This window comes from Bombina bombina, chromosome 6 (assembly GCF_027579735.1).
Source record: "Bombina bombina isolate aBomBom1 chromosome 6, aBomBom1.pri, whole genome shotgun sequence".
NCBI classification, from domain to species: Eukaryota; Metazoa; Chordata; class Amphibia; order Anura; family Bombinatoridae; genus Bombina; species Bombina bombina.
Window position 1 is genome coordinate 81,624,030 of NC_069504.1, and position 14,547 is coordinate 81,638,576.

Consider the following 14,547-nt stretch of genomic DNA (forward strand, 5'->3'; position numbering starts at 1 on the left):
CCCCACCTAGAGCTTATTACAACAAGTAACAACATTTTTTCCATTTATGTTGCATATAGTACAGGATGGGAATTAAAAACATTACAAAAATATATATACATAGCAAATGTTCATACAGATATGTGTATATAAGCCGTCGGTTACCTTTAGTGTTATTTTAACACCACATTTCCAAAAACCAAGTTAAGCAACTCTTGACAGTATATAAATGGGGAAATGGCTACAAAAATAAGGTATAATCTAATTCTTTATGTTAAAATAGTTTTTATTGAAATAACATCCAGAAACACATTACATTATGTATACAGTTAGTTACATTATCATATCATCAGGTATCTGTTCTCATTAGTTACCGTAGTCAACTTTTCAGTTTCTTATCTCTTTCTCCCCTATAGTTATTGCTCAGCATAATACATTTTAGAGTTAACTTTTTCCTTAGAACTAGTATATCTGACCTGTTACATTTTCATTGAAGACAATTGTCAAAGATGTCATTTGTCTATATTTATATAATAAAAATTTTTTAAAAACCAATTAAACAAACAGAACATTTGGTCACAAGTAACTGAATCCTCATTGTTTCAGTATCATCTTTCCCTGTCGCTTCCCATTCTCCCCTACTCCCTTCTGTGTAATGAAGTAATGTTGATTGCACTATCCTCCCCTATAATGGAGTTATGTTGTGTGCATTATCCAGTAAAACCAGACCTTTTGGAATACATCCACCGTTCCTAATATCCCTGCCGCTGTTTCATGCAAAGAGTAAGTTGTCTTAAGTCTGTCCAATATCTCCTGCCATGTCGGCACTCCCACCTTCCAATATTTAGCGATGCCCACCCTTGTGACCGTACAGAGGATCCTAATGAAAGTGTTGATATGTTTATTAAAGTTCGGGAATGAAGCATTAAGTAGCCCCTGAGACATTGTGAGCACTATTTGTTCTTCTAGGAGTGTGCTAATATATGTTGATAGTTTAGACCATATATGGGCCACTCTTGGACACTCCCACCACATATGTATGTAAGTACCAACTGAGTTGCATCCCCTATAGCAGTTACTATTTCGGCCTCCCATATAATGTGATGTAGCAATTGGGGTTAAATACCACCTGAATATGGTTTTGAAGCTATTTTCTCTTAGATCAGCACTAAGCAGTCCCCTACAAGAAGAGTAGAGCAAATCTTGCCATTCTTGTACTTCTAGTGAGATATTTATATCTGCTTCCCATCTAAGCATAACCGGCGACTTGGAATCGCCCTTTGAATTCTGTAACATCAAATAAAGTTGTGAGATGGATTTTTTGGATCTAGTATTGGTGCTGGCCAATCTCTCCAAGGTCGTGCTAAGTTGTTTGTGCATGTGCGGTATAAATTTGTTTAGGGCGGATGTAATCTGCAAATATATGTACCAGTGAAGGGAGGTAGGTGCTAATTTATCTCGTATCTGGACAAATGTTAGTGCTTTATTATGTGTTAGTAGGTCCCCCACCCGGTAAAGGCCTTTATTTTCCCATTTATCGAGTTGTTTCCGATATTCCCTAGGGATAAGATATTTAAGTGGCATTTTGGGGGAACACTCTGGCATTAATTCCCCATTGGATGACAGCTTTTTCCAGTGATCCACTGAAAATAAGGTAATCGGGGAACACTTCTTAAGTTGTTGCTGGTGCAACATTCTATCCCAAATAAGATCACCCGGTGAATCTAGATGTCCAATCCCAGCCTCCAATTTCATCCAGAGTAAGTTCTCTACTGAAGAGCCCAAGAGCGCATTTTGGGCCAATCTGGATGCATCGTAGTAATTCAATAAGTTAGGGACTCCAACCCCCCCAAGTTGTCTATGTGTGGTCAGCGTCTGATAGGAGAGTCTAGATTGTTTCTTCCCATTTATAAAATGAATAATTTCTGATTGCAGGGCTTTTAGATCTTTTTTGGGGACTGGGATTGGCAAAGTGCGGAACAAGTACAAAATTCTCGGCAGAAAGTTCATCTTTATGGCAGATATTCTTCCATACCAAGAAAAGTTATGAAGCGTCCACTTAGCAATGTCCCTGTGCAATTCCTTATATAAGGGAAGATAATTAATTTTGTATAATTCTGTGTAATGAACTGGTATTTTAGTGCCCAAGTATTTGATGTGCGATTTGACCCAAGAAAGTGTGAAATTCAGTTCTATCAACTTTTTGGTATGGGAAGGCAAAGCTATTGCCATAGCTTCGCTTTTGTCCATATTAATTTTGTATCCTGACACCTCAGAAAACCTTGATAGTATATCATAGAGGCCTGTAAGAGATGGCAGGGGTTTAGTTAGAGTCAGAAGGACATCATCAGCAAAAAGAGTGATCTTATAGTCAGTGTTTTGAATTTTGAGTCCAGTTATGTCAGGTGCTTGCCGAATGCTGGCCGCCAAAGGCTCCATGCATAGGGCAAATAGTAGCGGGGAGAGCGGACATCCCTGTCTTGTTCCATTTTTTATATGTATAGGTTTGGATTGGTGTCCCATGGCTCTCACTGTAGCAGTAGGGTTAGAGTATATATTTCTCAGTGCTTCTACAAAAGGGCCTCTGAATCCCATCCTCTCCAGGACCGCAAACATATATGTCCAATCTACTCTATCAAACGCCTTCTCCGCATCCAGTGATAGGACCAGAGAAGGCGTTTTCGTCTGGGCTAGCTGGGTTATTGTTGTTATCACTCGCCTAATATTGTCAGGTGCCTCTCTGCCCGCCACGAACCCAACCTGATCCGGGTGCACTATACTCGGTAGTATATTCTTTAGTCTATTGGCCAAGATTTTAGCAAAAATCTTTAAGTCCTGGTTAATAAGTGATATAGGTCTATAGCTGGCACACTGTTTTATGTTTTTACCTGGCTTGGGAATCACGATTATCCTGGCTCTAAGTAGGTCCTGTGGGATTTCATAGCCCTGCATAATATAGTTTGAGAACTTAACTAAATGTGATACTAAAGAAGATTTAAATAATTTATAGTACTCCCCTGGTAGACCGTCTGGGCCTGGTGCCTTCCCCGGTTTCAAGTCCTTAATGGCTTGTTGTACCTCATTCACAGTGATCTCCTGATTTAAAGTGTCTCTGTCTACCTCCGATATGGAGGGTAATTGGGCCTCATCTAATAATTGTGTTAGTCGGGTTTCCGTGTGAGTGGATTGAACAACATGAGTTCCCTCATACAATTTACTATAGTATTGGGCAAAGCAATCCACAATTTCCTGTGGGTGTGTGGTTGTAGTACCATCCTGCTGTTGAATCTGCGCTATGGTGGCTAGTTTTATTTTCTCGCGGATTTTGTTAGCCATGTATCTATCTGGCTTATTGGCATAAATGTAATAATTTGTTTTAAGTCGTAGCGCTGCCTTAATTGCTTGGTCGTTTAAAATGTTTGTGAGTTTCGCGCGCTTGTCTTGGAGTTGTGCTAAAATTGTTCTGGATTGCGTAAATTTATGTTGATGTTCTAATACGTCTATCTCTGTCTGAAGATTCGTCCGTTGTGTATTTAGTTTTTTATAAAGAATGGATTTTTCCTTGATAAGTAAACCCCTTAAGAAAGTTTTGTGAGCTGCCCAAGTAGAAATGGGATTCTCAGTTGTTCCCACATTAATTTCCCAAAATTCCAACATATTCTGTTTTACTGTATTCTGGATTATGGGGTCCTTTAGACAAGTTGGATCATATGTCCAAGATCTCGTCCTGTTTGGTACTTGAATATGTCCTAATTTGAGCTGGACTATGGAGTGGTCTGACCACACACATGAGTGAATGGTAGAGGCCACAAGGGCCGATTGTAAAAATTGACTGACAAATACATAGTCCAGCCTAGTATATGTTTTATGGGCTGCCGAGAAAAATGTAGTGTCATTTGTGTGTCCATATAAAGTTTTCCAGGAGTCTATCAATGTTTGCGTGGTTAGAAGATCTTGAATCGTTTTAATAATTTTATATTGTTTGTTTTGCTTGTTAGTAAATGTGGAGATAGGTTTTCTAGAATGTAGGGATAGGTCTACGTTAAAGTCCCCTGCCAGAATCGTCCTAACATGAGACCACCCCGTTAAAAGGTACATAATCTGCCTAAAAAAAGCATCCTGTTTATCATTAGGGGCGTATATGTTGCAAAATAGGATTTCAGAATCCTGAATATGACCCCGAACAACTAAAAATCTGCCTTCCTTGTCAGCTATTGTCTCCTTGTGTACAAAGGATAGGGAAGAATGTATAAGTATAGATACCCCTCGTTTTTTAGAGTCTGATGTGGAGTGGAAGTGCTGTTGGAAATCTCTGGCCCAGTACCTAGGTATCTGTGAGTTTAAGAGATGTGTTTCCTGGAGGAAAATCACATTCGCCCGGAGGGATTTATATTGTGTGAACGCAGTCCTACGTTTAATATCTGTATTGAAACCCCTGACATTGTGCGAAATTAAATTAATAGACCAGGATTCCATCTATCACACCCAGTATACATTTAACAGTACGATTAACAGCATCCATGAGGGTATATATTTAGAAACAGGGTACATAATACATTTAGAGTCAGTTGGGTATAAACATGTTACCTGATAACGCTTGTTACTTTGCCTCATGAATCTCTTCCTCCATCTTCTTGACACATCTACAAGGTCTGAGTAGACGTAATAGATCTGTGACCAATCAAACATAATGTTTGGGGCAAATAAACCGCCCCATATTAGCCTAAAAACAGTAACTAAAAAACAAAAACATGCAACAATAAAACTTAGAAACAGTAGTGTGTAAGTCATGTAAGACATCTATAAGTACTTGGTGACTACACATCAGGGTGAGTGTGTACCATCAAGCCATAAACAGTGTAAGAACAAATCTTTTATAAAAGTGTTCAGATTAGCTTCACGTTAAACTCCACTGAAAGGGAGTCTTATAGGGTGACCTGGATAGTTCCAAGCAGGTCAACGTCCATATTAATTTTTATCAATAATGTAGAGAAGAGAAGGTCCTGGTCTCCTCCCCGGCTAAATTTCCTATCTTCCAGAGTTGTTCGGGATGGATATGGTGTCTATATTCCACAATGTTCTCGGCTCTAGCTTGTCTTTAGCAGTAGTACTCTGTCTGAAAAAGAGTCCTTGAGTCCTGAGATGTCACTTTACAAGCCGTTAGATGGTAATAGGCCTTTGTAGGCCTCTGTAGAACATGTCCACCATAGAAGAAGTTCAAGTTTTCTGTCTTTTCTTTGTCACTTTGGACCATCGTTCCACAGGGGGGGTAGCTGGTTGAGTTGAATGAAGTAGTTTCTTGTTTTCTTGAGGTATAGGCGGTAATTCTGGGCATTCTATTTTCAGGAATTTACACAATTCTGGTATCTCTGCTACGTCTTTAAGTGATATAGACTTTCCTTCATATTGAATATTGAGGGAAAATGGAAATCCCCATCTATAGGGGATCTGATTCTTTCTTAAGAGTTGTGTGATAGGGCGCAGGGTGCTGCGTCTTTGAAGTGTCTTTAGGCATAAATCTTGGAAGAACTGGATCACTGATCCTTTAAATTTGAAAGTAGGGTTCTTTCGGGCTGCCGATAGTATTTCCTCTTTTTCCCGGTAGCGAAGCATCTTTATTATGACATCTCTCGGTGGGTCTCCTTTTTTGGGTTTTGCCCGTAGGGCTCTGTGAGCTCTCTCTGTTTCAAATTTGCCTTCTTCCCGATTGTCTGTAATAGCTTGAAATAGTTGCAGTAGAAATTCAGGTAGTTCCTGTGGCGTTACAGATTCGGGAACTCCTTTTAATCGTAAATTACATCGGCGACTCCTGTTCTCTAAATCCTCTAATTTTTCATGAATTTCCTCTATATCTTGTTGTTGGGAGGCCATGTGTTGGGAAAGCATGGTTATGTCTTCAGTCATAGTATCTTCCTTCTCTAGAGATTCAACCCTGGCTCCCAGGTCTGAAATGTCCTGTTTGATCTCTGCCAGACTGCTCGTGACTGTAGTCTGTAAGGCATCCATTTTCGCCCACATCTTGTCAAAAATCGTGTTAAGGTCTTGTTTGGAAACTAGATTTTCAAAATCTGCCTTCGTGGCAGGGATGAGACCTGTGTTTACACCCTGGGTGTCTGTGTCTGATTCCATTTCCTCCTCCGGTGTTGGGACTTCCACTCCCTGTCCTTTATCCCCTTTGGAGGACTTGAAAAATGGGTGCTGTGTAGACAATTTTGTTGCTGACCCTGTTTTGTTTTGTTTTCTGACAGACATAGTCAGATTGTGTAATGGTGGACCCTAACAGCGTGTAATAGCTATAATTATATTCCTTTTTAATAGTAAAGTATATGTACTCCACTGCCAAAACCTGCCCCACCATTCAGTATAACTGCAGCATCCTGTCTTCCCTATTCCCCAGCAGAATAATCACTTGCAGTGTCTAGTTCCATATAGCAGAATACCAGAACTCAGTGTGTATGCCCAGAACCGTGTAATAAAAGATAAATCTGATATCCCTACTGCTGTAGCAAATCTATCACCACCTGTATATTCACATTTCACAACCTTTATAGCTGTAGCCCCTTCACTATATTAAATACATGTTGAGTAATTGCCTAGCTTTTAGCTTCTGTGAATAGCATATATTTCTGGTTGTTTTTATTTGCAGAAGGGTACTGGTAGCCGTAGCGTAGTATCTCTACATGCTTTTATATTTTATTTAGTGCGGCTCATTAAGCCCCTGCAATCCCTTTAACCTGCCTCCAGAGCTGTATTGGGTTCTTTTTTTCCCCCACGATCCTCTATCTCCTCCACCTTCACCCAACAAACACCTCCTTCTTATAGCGGTGTTACAAATATCCTCTGCTCTATAGCGGGGCTATGTCAAGATGGCGGATCTGTGCGCTACTCAGCCCCTCCTTCTTTCTCTGAGACTCCCTGGTGCATATTAATTGGTGAGTACTAGCATGCTTACCGGGGCCAGAGTCACTTGTGGGATCGGATCGTGAGAGCTACCCCTCCACTTCCCCAGCGTATCGCCTCTGCTGCCTCTGGCAAGTAACTTTGGGAGTGACAGGTTTGCCGCGCTTCAGGTTGCAAAGAAGCCCGCTCTCACTTTATCGGCTTCTATGTGTAGTTAGCTCTTCTTGCTTCAACCTCATTTGGTTGCTTGAGGGTCAGGGAGGTTTTCTGAGTCCAATCTGTGTAATTATCCTTTGTTCTTGACATATAATTTACATTTTCTGTGCTTGATGTCCACGGAGCTCAGTGACTAAGCTGCCATCACTGAGCTTCCACAAGCTCCGCCCTCCTAATTCTTTATTTAAACCCAAGGGTTGCATGGCATTGAGTTTATAGATCCAGAATGCCTCTCTGCTTTTGAGGATTAACTCTCTATCTCTCCCCCCTGCATCAATTATTTGAAAACTAACCTGACTGTTATTATGACCACACTGGATAAAATGACCAGATACTGGTGCTTCTAAATTTTTGCATTTGATAATACTTGTGTTGTATGATTCTATCACGGACCCTACGGGTCGTCTCTCCATTGTAAATTTTTCCACATGGACATTTTATGAGAGATGGCAAAATTAGTATTACATGTAAAAAAAAAAACTTTTATCTGAAATTTTCTACCAGTTAGAGGATGGACAAAATTTGGGCCCTTTATCATTGAATTGCAGTTACCACATCTTAGACAGGGATAGCAACCCTGGTTCTTTCCAGATATATAACTCTGTTGTGATTTATTTGCGCTTCCAAGGTCAGTATGTACCAGCTCTTCTCTAAGGTTCCTCCTCCTTCTATAGGCAGGCATGGGGGGTAATGCAAACTCAGCCACTCCTGGGTGGCAACCCTGCAGAATGTACCAATGTTTCTTTATTATACGCATAATTTCACTACTGTGATTATTATGATCATAACTGCTTTCATTCGTGTATTCTCCTTTTTTGGAGTAGGATCTATTGGAAGCTGGACTTTAGTTAATTCCTTCTGAATTAACCCTGCAGGATAACCCCTATCCTTAAATTTCTTAGCCATACCGTGTAGTCTATTATGTAATCTATCCTTCTCTGATACAATACGTTGTACCCTTAGAAACTGACTTCTAGGTAAAGACCTCATCGTACTTCTAGGATGGAAACTCTGATAATGCAAAAGGCCATTCTTATCAGCTATTTCAAATACAAAAACATCCCTCCTACCCCCCACTGGTGTTTAATTAGTGCTATTGTTTCGTGTTTACGTAGCTTTTCTACATAGAATGTTTTGTCATATTTACAATATAGATGGAGGTTTATGTGGCAAACTTGGCTATTTCAAATAACAAAATTAAAGTTAATGAGCTATTTACATTACAGAAGGTAAAATGGACCATTGGGAACACATTTAAGGGGGGGACCCTTTTGGATTACAATATCCCTTTAACTGCACTGTATACTAACAATATCACTTTGGCTAGCCTTAACCCCTTAACGACATACGTCGTACAGGGTATGTCTTGCACAAACTGGTATTTAAAGATCAGCGACGTACCCTGTACGACGTTGGGGTTGAAAGCGGCTGGAAGCGATCCTGATCGCTTCCAGACGCTTTCCGGTTATTGCAGTGATGCATCACTGCAATAACATTTTTCCCCATCCGATGCAGAGAGAGCCACTCTGTGGCCCTCTCTGCACCGGACATCGATGGCAGCAATCGTTGGTGGGAGGCAGGTGGGCGGCCATCGATGGATTGCTGAGTGCAGTGGGGGGCGCGCACAGACGCGTGCATGGGGAGGGAGCAGGTGGGAGCCATTACACTATGGAACAGTTTGTTAACATTTAGAGGGGGAATAAAAATGTATTATACATAATCAAAGTGATCTGGGAGGGGGTGGGGGTTTAGTCTTTGGGGGGGGGAGCTACACTACAGAAAAGTGGGGAAAATTAAAAAAAATATTTATTTTTTTTGTAAACTGGGTACTGGCAGACAACTGCCAGTACCCAAGATGGCTCCCAATAATGTAGAGGGGGAGGGTTAGAGAGCTGTTTGGGGGGGGGGGGGATCAGGGAGGTTTGGGGCTAAGGGGGATCCTACACAGCAGCATATGTAAATATGCTAAAAATAAGAGACCTTTTATTTTAGTACTGGCAGACTTTCTGCCAGTACTTAAGATGGCGGGGACAATTGTGGGGTGGGGCAGGGAAGAGAGCTGTTTGGGAGGGATCAGGGGGTCTTATGTGTCAGGTGGGAGGCTGATCTCTACACTAAAGGTAAAATTAACCCTGCAAGCTCCCTACAAGATCCCTAATTAACCCCTTCACTACTAGACATAATACACGTGTGATGTGAAGCGGCATTTAGCAGCCTTCTAATTGCCAAAAAGCATCGCCAAAGCCATATGTCTGCTATTTCTGAACAAAGGGGATCCCAGAGAAGCATTTACAACCATTTGTGCCATAATTGCACAAACTGTTTGTAAATTTCAGTGAGAAACCTAAAATTGCGAAAAAATTTAGTTTTTTTTTTTTTTATTAATTTGATCGCATTTGGCGGTGAAATGGTGGCATTAAATATACCAAAATGGGCCTAGATCAATACTTTGGGTTGTCTACTACACTACAGCTAAAATTAACTCTACATGCTCCCTAATTAACCCCTTCACTTCTGGGCATAAAACATGTGTGGTGCGCAGTGGCATTTAGCAGCCTTCTAATTACCAAAAAGCAACGCCAAAGCCATATAAGTCTGCTATTTCTGAACAAAGGGGATCCCAGAGAAGCATCTACAACCATTTATGCCATAATTGCATAAGTTGTTTGTAAATAATTTCTGTGAGAAACCTAAAGTTTGTGAAAAAGTGAACAATTTTTTTTTTATTTGATCGCATTTGGCGGTGAAATGGTGGCATGAAATGGGCCTAGATCAATACTTTGGGTTGTCTTCTAAAAAAATATATACATGTCAAGGGATATTCAGGTATTCCTGACAGATATCAGGGTTCCAATGTAACTAGCGCTCATTTTGAAAAAGTGGTTTTGAAATAGCAAAGTGCTACTTGTATTTATTGCCCTATAACTTGCAAAGAACATGTTAACATTGGGTATTTCTAAACTCAGGACAAAATTTAGAAACTACAGATTTTGGGGGTCAAAGTTAGAAAAAGTGTGTGGGGTTTTTTTCCCCCTCATATTTTATAATATTTTTAATAGTAAATTATAAGATATGATGAAAATAATGGTATCTTTAGAAAGTCCATTTAGTGGCGAGAAAAACTGTATATAATGTGTGGGTACAGTAAATGAGTAAGAGGAAAATTACAGGTAAACACAAACACCACAGATATGTAAAAATAGCCCTGGTCCTTAAGGGAAAGAAATTGAAAAATGGCCTTGTCCTTAAGAGGTTAACAGCTGCAGACTCGAGCCCAGATTGGCTCCTCCAAATGAAGCAAGTGTAAATGGAGTCTGGCTATTGAAAAATAATCGCAGCAAACAAGTTTTTTTTAATTTTTGTATTTTTTTTTTTTTTTTTTTAGAATTTATATGATGTTCTATAGCAACACAGCCAACGTGTCTTTCTTTTATTTACTGTTTCTTTTAATGTGGGATGATAATAACCTAGTTGGAAGAAGAGCAGGTAATTGTTCAATAGCTTCTCACCCTCTGCTTTTTTCTTTGCAGATTGTATTGAAGGACTTGATAAAGAAAGATGGCGTACATGACATAGTAACCGTGTTAACAATGAAAAGGTAAAGAAGATTTTACCATTTATGTATCTTCCATCCAGCCTTCTGGTTTCCTTTGTTTGAAAAATAAGTTTATTGATAAATGTGGATTTTATTTACAATTGTGAATAAGTCATTGTCATAAGTTACATAAGCAAAATAAAACTAAATGTCATTATCAGTGCTATTGCAACACAACATTGTAATGTATCCTCTTCTGTATTTAATTGGGCGGGGGGAGAACAAAGTTACTAAAATAAAAAGACTTCCTCCCTATCTTTAAAATTTATGGACTGTTATCTCATTTCTTCAAATCGCCACTCTCCCCTAAACTTTGTATTCGCATATTGATATTTGTTTTAATGTGTAAATCTGCTTCACTTTTGAGAAAAAAAAATTTAATACGTAGACCGATTTTGTTATATTGATTGTTACGTCTCCCTGTTACAAATGAATAATTGTGCATTTATTTGAGTAGAGGCTCATGAGGCCCTGTGTGCAGACCAAAATACTTATATCCAAAGGGCCTTTTTTATATGGGATAACCCCTTCTTTTTTTACAATTAAAATTTAGAAAGAAAACAATATTATATACAACCTTGTTTATCACAATTTAAATGTGTATTTTTTCACACTTTTTGCATGGGGTGGAATGGCTCAGCAGTGAAAGACAGAGTAACATAAAATGTAAACTTTTATGATTCAGATAGAGCATGCAATTTTAAGCAACCTTACAATTTCCTTTTGTCAAATTTTGATTTTGTTTTCTCTTGGTATCTATTGTTGAAGAGTAAAGCTAGGTAATCTAATAGCTTACTACTATAATACTATACTATAGACGTGGGGATTCGGCATTTGATTGCTAAATAAATTCAGAATATGGCTGCAGGCAGCGGCATTCGTTTCGGCACCAGATATATCCGTGTGAAAGTGCAACACACAAAGATCTGGATTTGCACAGATCTGTGTTGCTTTTTCACACCGATATATCCAGTGCCAAAATTTAGCAAAACAAATCCCGTAATTTTACCCACGCCTAATTGGAAAGTTGTTTAAAATTGTATTCTCTAAAGCACTGGTTTTCAAACCTGCCCTCAGCCTCCCTAACGGGCCACACTTTGAGGAAATCTGAGCAGGAGCACTTGTGAAATAATCGGCTGATTAGTAACCATGGTTATTTTACCTGCTCTCATCCAAGGTAATCCTGAAAACCTGGCCTGTTGGGGAGGCCTGAGGACAGATTTGAAAACCAGTGCTCCAAATGAATGGTCAATATTTAATTTTGACTTCACGGTCATTTTAAAATAGTTTTAAACAATCTGCTATTTCACTTAAAAATAATAAGATCTGGGGGTAAAATGCTAGCAGTGCACCTACACTGTGACCAGCAGTAAAGCACCAAGAGATAGTAGGAGCTTACACATTTTATGTTCTAACGTCTTTCTCCTCCTCCTTAGGGATGGAGCATTACATGTCACTTGTACAGACAAGGACACAGGGAAGTCGGAGATGATTACAGTTGATGAAACTTCATAATGTTTATGTAGGAAACATCACTCCAGACCTAGATAAAGCTGCAGGACTTCCTGGATTGAAATGAGTTTGTGGCGGACGATGAAAGAACATGCACTGTTTGTACAGTAAAACGTTAAACATTTCCAGTCTTAAAGGAGAGCACTGATGTGATCATATTTACAGCTCTTATAAAGAGCTAATTGAATTCAATGGACACCTGTTTTTTTGCCTTTATGTTTTGCCAATGTTAAGTAAACTGACTTGTAAAATTGCTGATTCCTGTTGCTGTGAAATTCTTTATTCTTTCTTGTGGGGGAGTTTCATTTTGCTGCAGCTGACGTGAAGTAAATCCATTCAGTAATTTTGAGTTCATACAGAAACATTAAATTCATAAATAAATTCCTCAATTGGAGTATTATGTACAAGGAAAAAAAAATTGCAGTGTAATTTCATTTTATTTTGTTGGCTTTTATGGTAATTTTAAATTTGACGGTTGTAGGTTTTTGCACTGCCCTAGAGAGTCTGGAGCGCATTCAGGAGAATTTCTAAAACTGAGCATCCTCCTTGCTACACACTGTGATATGTGCAGGATATATCTGTCCATAATTGGCCTCTGCAAGAAGTTAAAGGGATAGGAAGGTCAAATTTAAATGTGCATTTAAATTTGAAATAGAAGCATTAATTATATTCTAACTTATGCTTCTAGTATACGTTATTACTGTTTTACAGCAACATATGCACATATGCTGTCAGCACCTGTGCACCGGTTTTCAAACACTATGCATGCTCAGAGAGAGATGGTAGTGGTGTTTATTCTTGTCATACAAGCCACTGCTGACTCAGTGAAGGTGAAGTGTTAGAATATTCGTGCACAGGCCCTCACAGAATATGTAAAATAACTTACTATACTAGAAGCATTTTATATATATATATTTCATTATTCGTACATTGCAAAAAACACACCCTCAGTGCAACCCGTCACAGGGGCGTGACCGCTGGCCGTGCTGTCAGAGTACAATAAAGCATCACCTTCTACATCCATATCACCCAATTTATATATTTCTCAACACATACCTTACTAGTGTCCCTATGTGTCTCCTCATATCAAACAGTCCTATGTAGAACTGTGTGGATCACGGCATGTGTTTAGTCACAACATATAGGCACGGCTATCAGATGATCAGCCACTCACAGCCTCTAGAAACCAATGTGCAGTCTTGGCTCCGCCCATTATGGGCATAACATAAATACCCTTAGATACCTCCTCATGTCAAACAGCCTTATGCACAGCTACGGGGGTCTCTACGTGTGCTACTTAGTTGCAACATGTAAGTGCGGCTCAGCTGTCAGATGGACAGCCCATGGAGGCCGGTGTACACATCTGTTAGTGTCAATCTTGATACCGCCTCATAAGAGCGTAACCTAAACACCCTTAAGTACCTAACAACACAAGACAGAAACCTAGAGACCACTCAGTGTGTAATAAACAAAAAATAAAATGTGTAAACAACTCTATTATAAATCATACAAATTGTTTCCCTTACTAACAACCAAATATTACTTAACATAATATCCACAAATGTCAACGTGGTAAAATTAACAACTAAACTATTAGAAAGAATCTAAGGAAAAATAAACCTCTGATAAATGTTAACAAAAAGACCCAATCCCTCTGCTCCAGGTGATATGAAATATAATTAAAAATATGGACATGTCCTTAATAAACCTGAGAGTTAGTGATTTCTGTGAGAAGAGGATAGAAGACATACAACTCACAATGAAATATCATTACCAATTAGATTAAATTTCACTCAGAGATGATTTCCATTTTAAGAATAGAAAGCAATAACAACCCTCAGACAGTTACACTCCAGATAGATCACTCCCACGCCATGGGAAATATATATCTGTGCCGTGAAACCTAAAAATAAGATAAAATATAAAAATACTGTTAAACAATCTTTACATCCATAACAAGATAGAAACCGAAGAGCTGTAACATCCTAATATAGCCCCACTAAGCAATAATTCTTGAGTAAACAACAAATAACTGTGAGGAGAACAAGAAATATCCCTATAAAGCTAAAGAGGACACCATCTAATGATGCCACACTATATAAAGAACTTGAAATGTTAAACTTGAAATAATATGATCATAGTAAGATCATTAAGGGGGTTAATTGCAAACTGGCTAGCTACTTTATAAGCAATCCCTTACTAGCTTTACTTAACCCCACTTGTTAACATGGATCTGTCACCCCATACATTCAGGCCCCTCGGATGAAGGGTCCCCAGTTCGTAAATCCATTTTGCCTCCTTTTGCAAGAGGATTCTGGCTCTATTACCCCCTCTCCTGAGTTTGG

At 39.1% G+C, this 14,547-nt stretch overlaps 1 protein-coding gene across 1 annotated transcript in view; it reads left to right on the top strand.

Moving 5' to 3' along the window:
- Nucleotides 1-12,458, top strand: part of HSPA14 (heat shock protein family A (Hsp70) member 14) — a 35,741-nt gene extending 23,283 nt beyond the window's left edge. The window contains exons 13-14 of the mRNA XM_053716497.1: nucleotides 10,626-10,693; nucleotides 12,127-12,458. Of these exons, the coding sequence (XP_053572472.1) occupies nucleotides 10,626-10,693; nucleotides 12,127-12,205 (147 nt within the window). The 3' untranslated portion in view covers nucleotides 12,206-12,458. The remainder of the gene's footprint in view (nucleotides 1-10,625; nucleotides 10,694-12,126) is intronic.
- The last annotated feature ends 2,089 nt before the right edge of the window (nucleotides 12,459-14,547 follow it).